The following is a 16,404-nucleotide window of genomic DNA, read 5'->3' as shown; positions in this document are numbered from 1 at the left end:
GTGATGAATATATCTAAAAAGATAAAAAAAAAAAAAAAAAATGGAGGTCATCTCCAAACAACTAAAATTGTCAAGAGACAAAGGTGCAGTTGATCCATACCTTGATACCTTCCTCATCATTGACTCTGCGGATCATCCTCACACACATCTCAGTGATCTTACTGAAGGTTGGCTGCTCCAGACAGATGTCTCTGAGGATCTTGATCACCCGTTTTCTTACGCTGATACCAGTGTCCTGTGAACCAAAAGAAATTAATTTAATAAAAGGTTTTTTAGACTCTTGTTTTAATTTATAAAAGAAACATCTGCATGGGGTGCAATAGCATCTTTCTGCCAATAGGTGGCAGTAAAATACTGTAATGACAAGTGAACTTCTCATGAACCCTCCTGAACATTTCCATGACGACAGGCACAACAATTTCAATGCATTCACTTCTGAGATGCTGAATACAAAGAATAAGTACTAGGCTTTTGTGTTTGACTGGATCTCAGTATCGATAGCTTATATTATAATGGCACTTTACAATGATCTGTTTTAATGCTAGATCGCATCCTGCTTTTAAACTGGCTCCCTATTTAATTATTCGTATCATGTAAAAGCGAACTTGAAACAACCAAAATCAACCAACTTTTCTTCAAGTTCAATCACTGCAGATGCTTTTCCATGTAAACTCGGTGAAAGGTGTAAGAAAGAGCGGCTCCATTTCCACACTAGAATTTCATGTGATCACTTTACAAAGAGTGTGCTTTAAAAGATCTTAAAGTGTAAAACTAAAAAAAAAAGCATATTCAGCTGTTTTTCTACAGGTGACAATCTCCGAAGTGCACGATGAACAGACCACAACTCAAATACAGTTCAAAAAGCTTGGTTAGTAAGTGGTTCTTGAAAAATTTGTCACCACTATAGCTGGTATCGGGGAACAGCAGCGTACGTCCTTATCATTGCACTAACAATGACTTGAAAAATGTTTTCCAGTCTGATAAATCACCATTCCAACTGCAGTATCACAATGGCAGACTCAGGGTGTGGCGTAAACAGCATGAAACATTAGATCCAACATGCATACAACTGTGCAGGATAGTGGGGGCATGTAGTTGTTTGAGTACAACTGACACATTGATACCTATAGATAAACATTACGATGACACAGCATACCATAACATCATTGAAAACAAGTTTTATCCATTGTTGGCGAGTACTCAATGGAGATTGTGTTAATGTGTCTCAAATGAGTCTGAGAGGGTAACTCACCAGTATCCTCTCTATGAGCATGTCATAGTACTGTTCAGTGAGTTGGGGTCGGCTGAGGACAAATCTGCCAAGCAGCTCAACAGCTGCCTCCCTCACACTGGTGGAGTTATCCATCAGACGACCATGGACGCCACGCTGCATGTCGGACTGGAGAAGCGGAAAAGAGAGTGTCACTACACAGCCTGGGGAAAAATATACTACAAGATCATTTGTATACACAACTGAATAGTGTTAACTGAATTAAAGAAATAAAATTTTAACAGGGTAAGAATAGAATTTAAGACAGCCCACACAATGTACAATTTGTGAAATTAATGTACAAATCAGCTATGACAAAATGTCTTTTCAAACACATATCCTCACACACCCTTGCCAGTATGCTGGGGTCCACAGCCACAACCTCAGATAGACATTTCATGGCTTTAGTCCTTACAGCGATGGCACTTTCCCCAAGGACTCGCAAGATCTATTTAAAACAAACAAACAAAACACCAATCTATTATTACACGATTGAACTTCTGTCAGTTCAACAGTTTACAAAACAAAGTCAAACTAGTGAGCCTTAATATCACCTGTATTATACCGTGTGAACTATTTATGCATTATTGTGGTAACAACATTCAAATCTTACCTGTGTTAAATAAATATCAAAGCTCTGGGCGAACGGCCTCATGGAGGCCAAATAACGCACGATCAGACAGGAGTCTTGATAGTCCACAGTGTCAGAGTTCATTCTGTAATAGAAGTGCAAAAACAAAGAATGTTAGAGGATTATACAGTCATACAACAGGCAGTGAGACTGTAACCGACGAGTGACACCAAAAAAGAAACAGGGAAAGAGATGGGACAGTGCAATCATAATAAGTCTCTGTTGTACGAGTGATGCAGATTACTCTGCCGAGACATTCACACATCCTTACTTCAGTGTAGTGAAATGAGCTGGCGTGGTTTTGATGATGTTGCGCAGGAACTTCTTGCGCTTCTCAGCACGCTGCATAATTTCACCGGTGCTCTCCAACTCCTTGGCATGTTGTGGCCCGTCCGATGAGTCCTCATCCTTCGGATTCTGGTTACGCATGGACTTCTCAGCCTCTGTGGTGGCGTCCCGAAACCACTGGGCAATGTAGAACTTTCTAGCAAACTAAAGGACAAAGAGGGTCTCAGTATCAGAGGTAGATGATTCAAAGAATATAACTATTTCTTAAGAGTAGGAAATATTGTAGTTTGTGCCTTTAATGTAGCCTTTTACTTCTAAGGAAAAAGGTCAGCTGTATTGTCGACTAATTCAAGCTAATTAAAAGCATTTCTAACAATTTAATGGATGTTTTTCAGTGTTGTGCAGTGGCAGTTACCTATAGAAAGGTGCTTCCACATGAAATTAACTAGCTCATTTGAAGTAATAAATGAAAAGCCACGTGACACTTACAACATGCCCACAGATTTCAGATATTTAAAGCTCAAACAGTGTTTAAAGTAGCCTCTTGCACAGTCAGTCTAATGTAAACCCACCACCAGTGAGGCATCTGTCTCAGCATTCTCTTCCAAGTAGTCCAGTAGAGCCTTCTGCAGCTGCTGGGTCTCATCGTTACCTGGAGACTATATGATTAGAGAGAAACAAGTGTTACTCACCTCAAGCCATATTCAGCAAAAAGGTTGGGATGCAAATCGTCAAGCAAAAGAGAAACAAACTTGTAACATACATTTTCTGCTTGTACCATTTAGCTTATTTTTCTCACTATAAATGTCAACTTCAAGAGAAAGTGACATCAAATATGAAGTTGTTCTTCTACCTGTTGTAGAATACGATCAATTGATCTCTGGTCCATCTTGCTGGTGACTGCATCCTTCCTCAGACGGGCTGCCACTGTGCCCAGGTAGTCTAGAGATGCTACTCTCAGAGCCATCTCGGTCTGCTTATTACTGAACTGGTGTACCTGATGGGAGCAGAGCCAGATAAATAAAGAGCAAAAGAACATAAGAATGTCAAAAGAACAGAAGATGTCACCAGGAAATGCATTGTTGTAAGTCACCATATTACACTTATGATTAATTGTTTTCAAGTGTTTAAATACTTCAATGCTACAAATAAAGAAGTAACTCTTGATAACAGACATCTGACCGAGTACAGAGTACAAAGCTAGCGTTATAAAAATGTCTTAAGGAACTACAACATCAGTGCTTAAAATGCAAAGAATACACACGATTGGAGGATGTCTTCCATAAGTTGCAACCTTTTAAGTCCATGTTTCAGTGTTAAACGTTTCCCTTTTGCCAAAAGGGCCGTAAAGCTGTCCACTGCTATTAATGTAGATAGTCTATTCTTGGAAACACTTCAGTACAAATAGGTGCATTTCCAGTTTAAAAAAAGCGCTCTGTCATACTAACCAGTAGTCTGCCAAGAAGACTGAGCAGCAGCTCAGCAGCAGGCCACTCTGGTTTGTTTACTGTTGAGAGTAGATCCTGGACAAAGTTCTCAAACAATGGCCGGTAATCTTCTTCTCCCTGCTTGCTGCCACACCTAAAGGAGAGGAAAGAGGATAGCGTCAGGGGAGGAGATTCATAGGGAAATAAAAGGAACAAACCAAAAGTATAATGAGAAAAATTGGTGGTAGCAATTATAATCAGGGGCCCAGGGCTGTGAAGCAACAAGAAAATTCACACTGAAAATCAAAGTATGTAAGGCTGAAAAACCCGGCAGTTCAAATCAACCAAACCTTGTAAAGTGTTTGACTACTTGACATGCACCGAGCCATTTTTGACAAGTCCCTGTATAGTTTGTATCTCGTACAATACCAGCATACACATAGGGAAACCTGCAGTCCATAAGGATGGTGGTGGTTTGATTCTTATTTCTACTCACTACAGAGGGCATACCAAATGGTGGCAGCAATGCACATGACTGGTAGCAACAGTTCAAAACAGAATAAGTATTAGTTCTTCAGCATTAGTCTGCATTGTATGCCTGTTAATAAATACTTCAGGTTACAGTGCAATGCAACTAACTAAGCAAAAAGTAAAAAGCATATTTCAAGATAGTTCAGAATAGAATGGTAATTACTTTTTGAGGAAGACTGAGAGGAAGTTTTGTGCTGTTCTCATTGCCGTCTCATACGAGTTGGTTATCAACACATCTTGATCCACCTATAAAAAAAAAAAAGAAAAAGAAAAGAAAAAGGAATCAGCAAATGATGTGTCTTAAGGTGTGTTTGTATTTATATCAATTGTATTTTTTTTTTTTTGGCGGCTTGCTCCTACCTTACTGTCGTACTCTTCGAAAGCGTCCTTGTCACTGGGGAGGTGGACCACACACTGGATCAGCTGCAGCACCAGAGCCGTCACCATTTGGATGTACATCGGCTCTCCATCCTGGTCTGAGCTGTTCAGCCTAAGAACAGGATACATGATAAGTTACAGTAAAATGATTTTGTAGGTGGGGAACACACTTTCTCATTGGGAAATCTTCAGCTCAACTATTATTTTGCTACACCAACGGCCTGACAATAATCAATCTTTCCATTTGATGCTTTATACTTGCAACGCCTAATTGCCATAAATCAATGTGAATTCACATAAAACAAATTACCTGAAATTCCTGAGGGAGCGTTTGCTGGTGGGCAGTCTGGCCAAAGAGGTAAAGATCTCCTCCAAGATCAGCTGCCGATGCTTCTCATAACGTGAGAACACCTGGACACAGGAAATAAGTCAGTTAGTCTCTACTTTCATAGTTCTGTAGAAGAGTAAAAATACACATAAGGTATGTACACCAAGGGTTGTATACAAAAGATTGCAATGTAGTACTCAGGATAAAGTGACCAGAAAAGATGGTCACAAGCCATGTCTTTAGATAAACTATGAATTTCTGAACATTTCTGAGAAGAAAAAAAAACCAAGACAAAGACTTACTGCTGTAACTAGTTTAATGGCACACAGCTGCAGCTCACTGACATTCTCCACAAAGAACGGAGTGATTCCCATGGAAGAAACCTGGAATAAAAGGGAGAATAGCATGAATCATCATCTGATTTGCAATGCACTTTTTGACAACATTTTTTGTAACATTGTTTTTCAGGTATTTTGAGTTTTACCTGGAGGATGGTGGTGTCTGTCAGTAGTTGGATCTCTAGGAGCTCAGAAATGTTGCTGACAATGTCGCACACTTTGTTGTACAACATGACAATCACACGTTGCTTATGTGTGGAGCATTTCGCACGCTTTGCCTTGGAGCTCAACATGCCACCTAAAAGACAAGAGTAACGCCATGAAATACTTTTCTATGTTCTAATGATCCTGCACCAATAATTTGACATCCTAATAAACGCTTTCTGTTTCTGTTTATGAAATTTAAATAAGACATATCACACAACATTTTGCAGATACTACGCTGAGTTAAACTTCCCCTCAGTGGCAAGGACAATGTTGTGCATCATAATAATAATGTTACGTTTGCAAAGGGTCCAATGTTTTCCACACCTCTTTGGTATGAACGCAGGGAAACAAGTTGTACCTCAAAACTGTTCTTTTTATCGTTGTGCGTACTCCACTAACCATTTTGTGAACAGTGAAAACCAGCCGGTCAGAAGAGATAGATGTGTTTGGGAAAAAAAGAACCAAACTCCAAAACGCCACAGCATTTGGATGTACTTCAACAGCAAAAGCAACAATAAGATAGCTCAACAATATAATTTAAAGTAGGATCAGCAATCAAACTTCACTGCCATTTAACATCAGTCAGAGACAGACACGACAGACAAGAATGATGAGCTGGCTGTCAGCAGTGAACGGAGCCATAAGATCCCTGACCCATCTCTACATCATGACAGACCTAACAGCTTTATAAACACATTTCATAAATGTACTTCAGGTAGTCATTTAGGACGTTCTAAAAATTAATCTTTACCCAAAGTGCAAACAATTCTGCTCACTGAGATCAGGTCATTGCAGCTTTAATTTGTGCTACAGCTCATACAGCTCATGAATGTATGAATGAGTGTAGGAAGTCAGTTAAACAGAAAATTTGAACTTCAAGTGATAACTCTGTAATTCCCAGATGACTGGGATCAATTGTTTAATGAACACTCATATATTCATCACAAACTCATTAATTTAGTGTCATTCAGTTCACAAAAGTACAAGGCCCAGGCTCATATAAAAATCATATAATCAAATGAAGGAAAGCTGTTTTTCTTAATCCTTACCTCCATGTGGGTCCACCCTGTATACTGGGTCATACTGTGGATACAGTGTGTTCTGAAGATGGAACTTGGTGTATTGTAGCACCCGCTCTATGACGTCCTCTATATAGACAGCCTTCGGCATGTGCGCTGAGGTCATGATGTTAAGAGCTGTCAGACAGGCATCTGCTGACTTTGTGACTCTCTCCATTATCAGGTCTCTCCAAAGTCTCTCCTCATCTTCAGCATCATGGTCCTGAGGTTAGAAGGGAAAAAAATGAGAATGCATTTTACAGAAATTAATCACTATCTGGTGGCCAATAGTTTTAATTATTCTATCAAAGAACCTTTGGTACAATTTTAACAATTCAATTTCTACTTTTGCTGCCAGTGACAGCATGTTTTAAATGAATACTGTATGAATTTCAGCAGTATATCACCAAAAATCCTTATGTTAATTAGGTATCACTACAAAGAATATTTAACACAGAAAGAGATGGGAAGAGAGCTTACATGGTTCATCATGGTGGTAAGCTTGGACCCATCCTGGATATTCTTTTCCAGTATGTTCAACAGCTTGACCAGCTTGTCTGATGGGATCTACAACAACAGAGACCATTATTTAGACCTACACCTGAAGCGGCATCATGAATCCACAACACTATATTTTAAGTATTTATATTAATATTCTATACAATACCCTGCTGGAGATGCCCATGGCCTTAATCTTGGCGGACTCGCTGCCCAGCTCATTCAACTGGTGTTTACCAAGCAGCAGTTCCTGAGGTATCTCATCATCATCTGCTGTTGGAAAACACAAAACACTATTACACTTTACAGAAAGTCACAATAAATTATAAAGCAGTTGATGTATTTGGGTTTTCAAAATGGACCACAGTGGCAGTTTGAAAGCCAATAAGCACCAAATTTACCCATGGTAGTGAAATCCACATCCTCCAGATTCTCCAGTATGTTATCAATGCTCGCTAAGAACCGCTTGAATGTGGACGAGTCCATCAACTCTTCTTGGGTCAGCTTGGGTTCATATGCTTTCCGTTTCTTCTGCTTCTCCTTCATCTTCATTTTTCTGGCAACTGATGAGATAATTTTCATGTTAATTATTTTAGCTTTTTTATGTGTGGCAGATACCAATTTGTCTCTTGACAAGTTATAAAATTATTTAAAATATGGATTAATTTCTTTTAATGCATTCTAGTCTGTGATAGCATATATTTATTTATTGCCTGTATATAAGAACATTACTCCCCAGTCTAATGTAGCATTAAATTTAACCCAATAAGACACTATATGAAGTTCTATGACTGTCCCACACAAAAGAAAGAGATGCATAATGCTGTGGCACATGACTTGAATACAGACTTTCACTCATGCTGGGTGGCGGTGAATCTTCCTCTGAGGAGTCTCGGTAGCGGCTCCCTGAGCCTCGTCGGCTGTCCCGGTGCCCACTTTTCCGATGATCCCCTGAACCCCGACGCTCTCTTTCTTCAAACTCCCATGACCTGTCTTTATCTCGGCGTTGCCGCTTCCTTGCAGCTGTGGAGATTAAACATAAAGGCCATAAAACATAAAACAAATTGTCATCCAAAACTAAGATTTACATATAAAAATATCAATCATGTCTTTTGGTTGAATACATTTTAAGAACATTTCTACAAGCAAAAGGTCAACCCTTGTGCAAAGAATACCAGACATGTATCAAATGATTTGACTCACATTCTCCGTTTGCGTCAAAGTCTTCATCCGAGCTGACTTCGGCATATTTGGGCCTCTCATTTACAGTGCTTCGTTTCCTCTTGTTCATCTTTACTCTTTCACACAGGGGCATGGTTGACTCAATCTCTGCAAGCAGCTCTGGGGGCAGCTCCTTTAGAACTGCCGGGTCCATACCACCTAAAATTTGACAATAACCTTTTCAAGTTATCAACAAAGAGGTCAATCTTTTTGTCTTTGAGTACATGGAAAACACATTAGACAGCGTGAAAAAATCCTGTATAGTAAGTTGAATGAAATGAGCAAAACTGCTTGCAGTTCCACAGTATGTTTTTCTTACTTTTGCCAGATTTTCCCGACGAGATCCTGTTCTTTCCAGACTTGCTGTGCCGGATGATCCTCTGGATCTGGTCGATGGAGAGCTTTTTCAGAACCACTACAGGCTTGGGCCTCTTCTCAAAGTCCTGCACCAAACCCAGCCTCTCCAGTTTAACCTTGGGCTGGCCCCACATTTGACCTTCATTTGACCCACTGGTATCCTTATCACGCTTGATCTGAAAAAAAAGGGAAAAAAAAAGAAAAAGTTGTCAGGAAAGCCCACTGAGATTGTTTGAAGTTCAAACTTCAGTGAAACTCACTTTCACACAATTTTGGACAGAAAAAATGTGAGCTGCGTATACACAAAGAAAATCAAGATAAGATAATAAAATGTAAACAATGGTTCAAACTGACTGACATGAGATTAGTGATTTTGATGTTAGTTTCCAGTACAGTTCTGATAACAAAGTCTTAGAGGAATATTCCACTGTTTTTCCAACATTATCTTAAATTTAAGGATCAACAGTGAATACATCGTCATAGTACATTGTCAACACTGCAATTCCAAGGTAGCAACTACCCCTTGCCACTAGGGATGACGGGAAAAATCTAGAGATGGCAATTGTGGATGTTTTGTCAACAAAGAATTTTTGCCATAATATTATAATGCCAAAGTTTGTGTCCGAGTTGTGCACCCCTAACAAATATAAAATAAATAAAGCACATACATAAACAACAGTTACACTAACCCTCTCCTTTGGCTAAGGTGGCTAGTCATCACCACCTGATAAAAATGATAAAGGCTTGTCGGCAGTTCAGCATAGACTGGTAGCTGACTGTGCAATACTGCAAATTTATTCTGCTAAAGGTGCTGATTGAGAAGTGGCGTACAATATAAAATTATTCATAACAGGTTGAAAAATAAATTAGGAAAAGGGGTTTGACTAACCTGCTAGCAAATGATAGCAAAGGTGTTTTTACTTCTATAAAAAGCTATTTATATCATTCTGTTGACTGACAATCCCTTCAATTGAAGTCATTTCAACACTACTCATAAGCAAACTACCTTTTTCCATGATATCTTGAAAAATTGTGGACAAAATCTAAAATAGAATGTGATTTAGTTAAATAAATTCCAGCACAGGGAAGTCATAACTCCTTCTCCAATGCCAAGTTTTCCCACTGCGATGCCCTGCAGACAACCGATGATTGACGTACATTGTCTATTCACAATTTAATCACAACATTGCTTAGTCCTACTGAGAATAGAGTGTAGTTCTCATAACAAGAGACAAAAATTATCCTTCCAGAGACTGCATAGCTGGTTTAGTCCTGGCAGTACAACTCTTAAATGTTTCTATTACAACTACAATGCACTTGTAGGACTTTTCAGGTAAATAGCCACATTTTCAGTAGACAAGCCACTGAGGGCAGGTGAGCTGTATGATTAGACTGACTGCAACATTAAATGACTGGCAGTGTAATCTTGTTTGCCTGGTGATAAATATGGCTTCCATACAGTAGCTGCGAAAGAAGCTATTGTTCACAATACATATACAAGTGTGCTTGTTTTTTGTAAGCAAACACACAAAAGCTACCATATTAAAATATTAACTCAGCACACTTTACTGAGGTGGGGCATGTAACTGTGTGCCATGACATGTGACTGGGGATTGCATCTCTCAAGACTTAGTTGACACTAGATATAGTAAGAAGCTTGACTGCACAGGGAAAATTAGCCTCTTGCAGTCCAAGTATTCGGGCTGCATGACACCAACAGTGAGTGCTTTCAGTAGACATTCACCCATGTGCAAGATCTGAAAAAAAGCAGTGGAGCATTTCTTTAAGGTACTTCCTTTTGTTTACACACAGGACTTGCATAATAATAATAAATAAAACAAAACAATTTCTACTTTTAACAGATGGTTAGGTGTAGGTTAATGTGTTAACAGAATTTTGAGACCAATCCCGGGAATAAACAAAAGGCTTATGAATGGAAAACCAAAAAACCAAAAAGAGTGAGCAGTGGTGTGATTTGGTTTTGTGAAATTGCAGGCAGTGACAGTTGAATGATTGGAAGATGAGTAGATTTTTTTTTTTTTTTTTTTTTTAGGTCAGCCCAGATCACCTTGGGGATCTGGAAGTTCTTCAGTGCGCCACTATGCCCTCCCAGGAGCTGAGCAGGGAAAGAATCTGGAAGTTTAACACCAGAAGCAGATGAGGCTGGTTTGGAACCATCTTGCCTACTGCTGCTCCGACCAGGCTCTCCAGTGGAAGAAGCCCGGAAGCCAGACCTATCTCGATCACTTCGGCAGCGAGAGTCAGGGGAGCGTCGGTCTCGACCACCAGTTTCACTCCGATGCCTCCTATCTCTGTCAGATTCTCTGTCCCTGTCTCGTCCATGTTCCCCTCGGTTTGATGACTTTGGCATCTCTCCCCGTCTCTCTGAGGATTTCTCATCATGCCGGTGCTTTGATGATTCCCGGCCTTCTCTCCTGCTGTCATGTTTATCGGCCCGGTTCTTGATGACTTCCGGTCGCCCATCTGGTTTCAACCGCAAAGCCGTATCAGAACCCTCCATTGCAGCCGGCCCACTAGCTGGTTCTTCAGGCCAGCGTTGGGCCTCTAGGGCTGGAATAGGGGCAGCCAGACAGGGGTCGAGCTGGCCATCAGCTCGACCTGCCTGCTGGAGGTCGATGCTCACCATGAGGGGAGGGCGGCTGGCACCGTTCCCAGCTGCAGTGGCCTCTTGTGGCGTCAGTTTGCCAGCATTGCCCCCTCCTGTTGATCCACTCCCTGGGGCACCTGTGGGGCCACCTGGTCCCCCCGCACCTGGCTCCAGGGGAAAAGAGTCCTGTTTTCTTTTCTTCAGTGGTTTGTCTGTAAATCGAAAGACATGAAATTAAAACTACATACTCAAAAAACATCAAAAGATATACATTCACAACAACTCAGTTTGTATTCATATAGTCATACTTATAGATATCCTACACACCTTTATCTTGCACTTCCTTGGAGCACTTCTCACTGGCCGCTTCTCGTTCTATCCTTTCAATTTCAGCAAGGGCATCTAGCTCTGCCTCATCGTAAGGGGAACTAGGAGGCTGGAGACCACTGGCACCACCTGCTTGCTGGGACACTTGCTGCTGTTGCAGCCGGGCTCCTCGATTATGCTGAAGTACAGGGACCTGTTGAAAGCCCAGTTCTGGCTCCATATTGTCTGAGTTCTGGTCCATACCTGGCAAGACCTCACCTGTGATATGAACAAAAATTATTGTATTATAAAGGGCTGATGGTTTCCAGCACTTCAAGGGTTCTAGCTTACACAATGTATTTTTTTGTACTTAAAAGATGTGAGCGCAGCATACCTCTTCTTAGTACTGCTAAGGGGTGTGGGAAACAGTATAACCAAAAAGGTGGGGATCCAGCTAACACTGAGCTGAGTTACAAATCTTCTCTTACCTGGAGGATCGGACTCATTTGACTTGACCCTTGACAGTTTGAGGGTGAGTTTTGTAGAGTCCTTGTTTGGAGAGCTAACAATGTCGTACATGTCTTTCTCCTCTTTCACCGCTGGGGCTTTCTTCCTTTGTTGGGGCTGCTGTTTCTGGTCAGGTCCTCCCTCCCTTGGTGAGGGTGCATAGGGAGGTGGTGACTGTAGAATCAGTGGGGGGCGAGAACCCGCTGTGAGGGAGCAACACCAAATAGAAAAGAAAGTTATCCTTCAACTCTATGTAAAAGGAAGGACACATACATGTCTACAACAGGTATTCCACTGTAATGATGTGCAATACAATATACCAAGACGGCTGCTAACACTGAAATGAAAATCACAGTGGCCTTTTATCACTCTTGAGGAATAATGGCCGTGAACTATTCTGCTGCTGTGAAATTAAATTCTTCTTCTTATTATTATTATTACTATTCCTTAAATGCAAAAAAAGGAGGGCAGGGTGTATGCAGTGTAGTGTCTCCTTTCCTCTTCCAGTGGCCTTACGTTTGGGCGTTCCTTCACTCCCTGCTGGGGAGCAGCCAGACTGTGGAGACCTCAGAGGGAAAGAAGGATTCCTCATGGTAGAGTCCCCCTCCTGGACAAGACATAGACATGACAGATGTAAGCTACCAGGTATGAGCTTTACAATGGACTTTCTAACAAAAGTTAGCTTTAAAAATTCTCAACATGGTTAATTGAAAGTCCAATTTTTACCCAACTGTCACCAATAAAGCTTCCTGTATGTGAGAGCACTGAGTTTAGTGTACAGGTACTTCTCAATTTTAAATAAATAATTAATGGCGAGACCAAAATAATTGGAAATCGGCATAGATGCTCTCCCACAACTCAGAACCAAAGTCTTGATTTAAAATCAGCAGAACCTACCTGCTGTGTGTACAAGTTATAAAAAGATCATCTTATAAAAACCTAAACACAACTAAACACAACACACACACACAAATATACCTACTCAACAGGTTTTGTTCAAAATGTTAATATGTTAAAATTTAGTGTTACATAACCACCCCAACAAAAGTATTGCTTGACATTACTTTTCTTCTCTTTAGCCCTGAGCAGTTTGTAAAATCTTGCCCCTGGATTCTCTCTCAACCTGTTTGTGTGGTCTATTGCGCAAGAGATATTTATCATTGTAGCAGTATTTCCTATTTTTTCCTTCATGTGAACGCTCATCGGCAGATGCTGACTATTGCCTGTTTGCTATGTGAGAAATGATAGTGGGGACTTCCATGTACAGTGACATCACATAACAGACATCACAGAAAATGTCTTTTTTGTTCATAATACAAATCTTCCAAACCCTAAGCAAAGACACTTCACCAAAAACAGCATTATTATCAGCATGACTTTTTTGTTCGCTCATAACTTTTTGCCTCAGTTGGGATGTAAACTTAGAATATGTTCATTCTAGTCTCATTCGTACCTCATTGCCCAGTCGGTGTACAATGTTAAGGTAGTCCTCAGTGCCGTGTCTGTCTGAGTGATGGTTGGCAGCATTGGCAATCTGACCCGACACTTTGCCCTCATGGATATTTCTTATGCCGCCTGGAACCATGGGACTGGCCACAGACACTGCCAGATAAAAGACGAAATAAGTCATTCCTTTAAATGATCTATTAGTGTGGTAATCATAACACAAATGATCATGACAGAAAAAATAACATACTCTCATATATTAGAGATGAGTCAAAAAATTGATGATAAAATAATGTTAGAAATGTTTTTGGTTCAACTGCTTAAACAGGGCATCAGTTCTCCCTGCTGTCCCTGAGAGACTTCATGAGACCCAGCAAAATGGTAAGTGATCGACTTAAAGTTCAACCACTGTACCACAACCTCCTGTTGTTTGTCATATTTTACTCTTGAACTAGGAGTGTACAATTTAATGCACAAGCAAAGGCACACTTAAATACATAGATTTTTAACTAATTACATTTAAAGGGTAAGAGCCACAATTGTCAGTGTCGGTATAATATTAATTGTGTAATCTATTCATGTCCGGAGGGCATGGATTTTCTACCCAAAATGGTGCTCATTGTGTAAATACATAACATAGCACTTTTGGGCATAGCTGCCATCATATACAACAAGGATGATATGGTGACAAGCCAGTACTAACCGATATAGGCCCTACTAGACATGGCTAACGTCATGAAACCAGGCCTATTAAATCTGATTATTTACTATTAAATTATTCTATATCTTCCCTATTTTATCCAATTCTTACTTAAAGAGCCTTTGATTGTTCGTAGCTTTCCTGTTTTGTAGTATAGAACATTGTTCTGTTTTATACCTGAATTCAGAATTAAGCCTTTCACAAAAAAAAGTTATTCTTAATATTTTCAATTTTGCTAATTTGACAAAACCTTCAGGAAATCCCTGGTTAAACATCTAAAATAAATAAATGTGACAAAATTACTGTTGGAAATCTGAATAAAATCAATTAATGCAATGAAGGACTGAGGCAACACATGAGATACAGTGAAACAACGGAAGTTGATAAATTTGCATTCCCAGGGGCGTAACAGAATTTTGACCACGGAACTGTCCACTAAACCACAGCCACTGATCACATGCAACAAACAGTACACCCCAAGCAAAAACAGCGCAATTACAATACAAAGTCAAGAATTTTGTTTTCAAAATGGCCACCTGACAGATTTAAATGCACTTTCCATTATAATTTTGAATAGCTACCAGTTGTGCTATCATATAAGAAACTGTAAATAAAAAAAACTGTAGTAAAACCATAGAACCCATGAAATCATATCAAAGGACAGATCTCTACAGATGGAGTCGTTACATAACACCTCACTGAATAGGGCTCTTTCACCGTATATGTACATCTTTTAGGTGATTTTGAAACAAGACACCTACAAACCTGAAATTTTAAAAGTACACTCTTATTGTCTAATGATGTCAGCATGTCAACCTCAACCACATATTAGACTCACATGCAAGTCTGAAACTGTGCTGATGTCTTTCAATGACTCAAACAGATGCACAGGTGCACACCCAGACACACACAGGCAAGGGTTATGGAACCATATTTCAAGACCTCTGTCCTTTCATGCATTCGCACAAACATGGAACACACATATACACACTCACCTTGTTGTATTTGTTGGTGTTGGTTATAGCTGGGTGGTTGTTGGTGGGGATACTGCTGTATGTAACCAGTGGCAGGGCTCTGGGGAGTGTAGGGGCTGGGTACTGGACTGTTCTGCTGGCCCATATACCGGCTACTAGACCCAGTCTGGGGCGCAACAAACCGGCTGGACAAAGTGGAGGACAGAACAGGGAGAGAGAGTGTAAGCAAGCAGGCATAAGGAAGTTGCATGATTAACGGTGAAATAAATAACATTTTTTGACTTAATGACAGTATCTTTCAGTTGTTTGTATGAAACTACAAAATAATACCACATGTTCTGATATAACTGGGATGTACTAATTAAAAAATAGACAAATAATCAAATAAAATGGTTACTATGTTTTATATTGTGATGTATTACAGTCTTCTCAATCTTGTAGTTTGACCCACCTGGATGGACTGGGAGAAATTGCAGCTGGCTGGAAGTTTGCAGACTGGGCTGGGCTATGCATGGAATTCTGTGTGATCTTGAAGGGTGGTACCATTGGTTGCTGCATAACATCTGTTTAGAAATGAAAACAGATTCGTAAATAAATGTCAAATTGAAGCTTGTCTATATGATTGTATGCTTTCACATCGTAATGTGCAACAGATATGTGTTTCCATACTTTTCTCCCTGAAGATGCCAGGGTTCCTGGCCAGCATGGTCTGCAGCAACAGTGGTGCATCTCCCTCTGGCTCATCGCTACCCAGGTTGTCCTTCAGCTCTCTGAAAATTAGGTTTGCCAATTAATAGTAATAAGTAGAAATAAACAGTATATTATAATGTACATTAATGCAAAACACTGCATTGCATGTATGTAAATAAACATACATATGACTGATTTGATAGGTATGATGCCTAGGTTGGAACATTTAACAAAATATAGTATTCTACAATAAGATGGACCTTTGTCAAGCTGTAGAGATTTTGCTAATGTACAAACTTACCTCTCTACTATCTGGTTCTTAAAGACCTTTATGGGCAATGTTGCAAATCAATCATCAAAACTGCTCTATAATAACATACAGTGCGGTCAAAAAGTCTGACACCAGTGAATAGGAAACTGGTCTCAGACCTTTGGACCCCACTGTATATTTTAGCTTCAAATTGACACTACTGTGTCCTAAAAAAACATACCTTTAAAGTTACATAGCATTCTAAAAACTTTTTTTAATAAGCTATGATTTTGCGAGTTCTTGACTCTTTAATACAGTATGTAGTATTTGCATTTAGGAAATTTGCCCACAGGTAAAGCATTAGCATGTATGCCATAAGTGTTAAGTCTTT

The 16,404-nt window shown here is 39.9% G+C and overlaps 1 protein-coding gene across 1 annotated transcript in view; it reads right to left on the bottom strand.

Moving 5' to 3' along the window:
- nipbla (NIPBL cohesin loading factor a) overlaps positions 1–16,404 on the bottom strand; it is a 28,374-nt gene that overhangs the window by 7,398 nt on the left and 4,572 nt on the right. Inside the window, exons 5-32 of the mRNA XM_087176056.1 lie at positions 15,743–15,843; positions 15,525–15,636; positions 15,095–15,258; positions 13,407–13,555; positions 12,470–12,560; positions 11,935–12,156; positions 11,468–11,725; positions 10,601–11,352; positions 8,495–8,708; positions 8,158–8,334; positions 7,804–7,977; positions 7,356–7,517; positions 7,124–7,227; positions 6,937–7,023; positions 6,448–6,679; positions 5,338–5,489; positions 5,156–5,236; positions 4,836–4,936; positions 4,508–4,637; positions 4,311–4,393; positions 3,638–3,770; positions 3,043–3,186; positions 2,762–2,848; positions 2,173–2,393; positions 1,884–1,986; positions 1,620–1,718; positions 1,253–1,399; positions 80–235 (exon numbers count right to left, since the gene is read on the bottom strand). Coding sequence (XP_087032182.1) covers positions 80–235; positions 1,253–1,399; positions 1,620–1,718; positions 1,884–1,986; positions 2,173–2,393; positions 2,762–2,848; positions 3,043–3,186; positions 3,638–3,770; positions 4,311–4,393; positions 4,508–4,637; positions 4,836–4,936; positions 5,156–5,236; positions 5,338–5,489; positions 6,448–6,679; positions 6,937–7,023; positions 7,124–7,227; positions 7,356–7,517; positions 7,804–7,977; positions 8,158–8,334; positions 8,495–8,708; positions 10,601–11,352; positions 11,468–11,725; positions 11,935–12,156; positions 12,470–12,560; positions 13,407–13,555; positions 15,095–15,258; positions 15,525–15,636; positions 15,743–15,843 — 4,636 coding nt within the window. The remainder of the gene's footprint in view (positions 1–79; positions 236–1,252; positions 1,400–1,619; positions 1,719–1,883; positions 1,987–2,172; positions 2,394–2,761; positions 2,849–3,042; positions 3,187–3,637; positions 3,771–4,310; positions 4,394–4,507; positions 4,638–4,835; positions 4,937–5,155; positions 5,237–5,337; positions 5,490–6,447; positions 6,680–6,936; positions 7,024–7,123; positions 7,228–7,355; positions 7,518–7,803; positions 7,978–8,157; positions 8,335–8,494; positions 8,709–10,600; positions 11,353–11,467; positions 11,726–11,934; positions 12,157–12,469; positions 12,561–13,406; positions 13,556–15,094; positions 15,259–15,524; positions 15,637–15,742; positions 15,844–16,404) is intronic.

This window comes from Seriola lalandi, unplaced genomic scaffold, assembly GCF_002814215.2.
Source record: "Seriola lalandi dorsalis isolate HSWRI2012SDOR001 ecotype SW California unplaced genomic scaffold, Sedor1 jcf7180002054524, whole genome shotgun sequence".
NCBI lineage: Eukaryota > Metazoa > Chordata > Actinopteri > Carangiformes > Carangidae > Seriola > Seriola lalandi.
The sequence above is the reverse complement of the archived record's forward strand: the minus strand, read 5'-3'. Positions and strand labels throughout refer to the sequence as shown.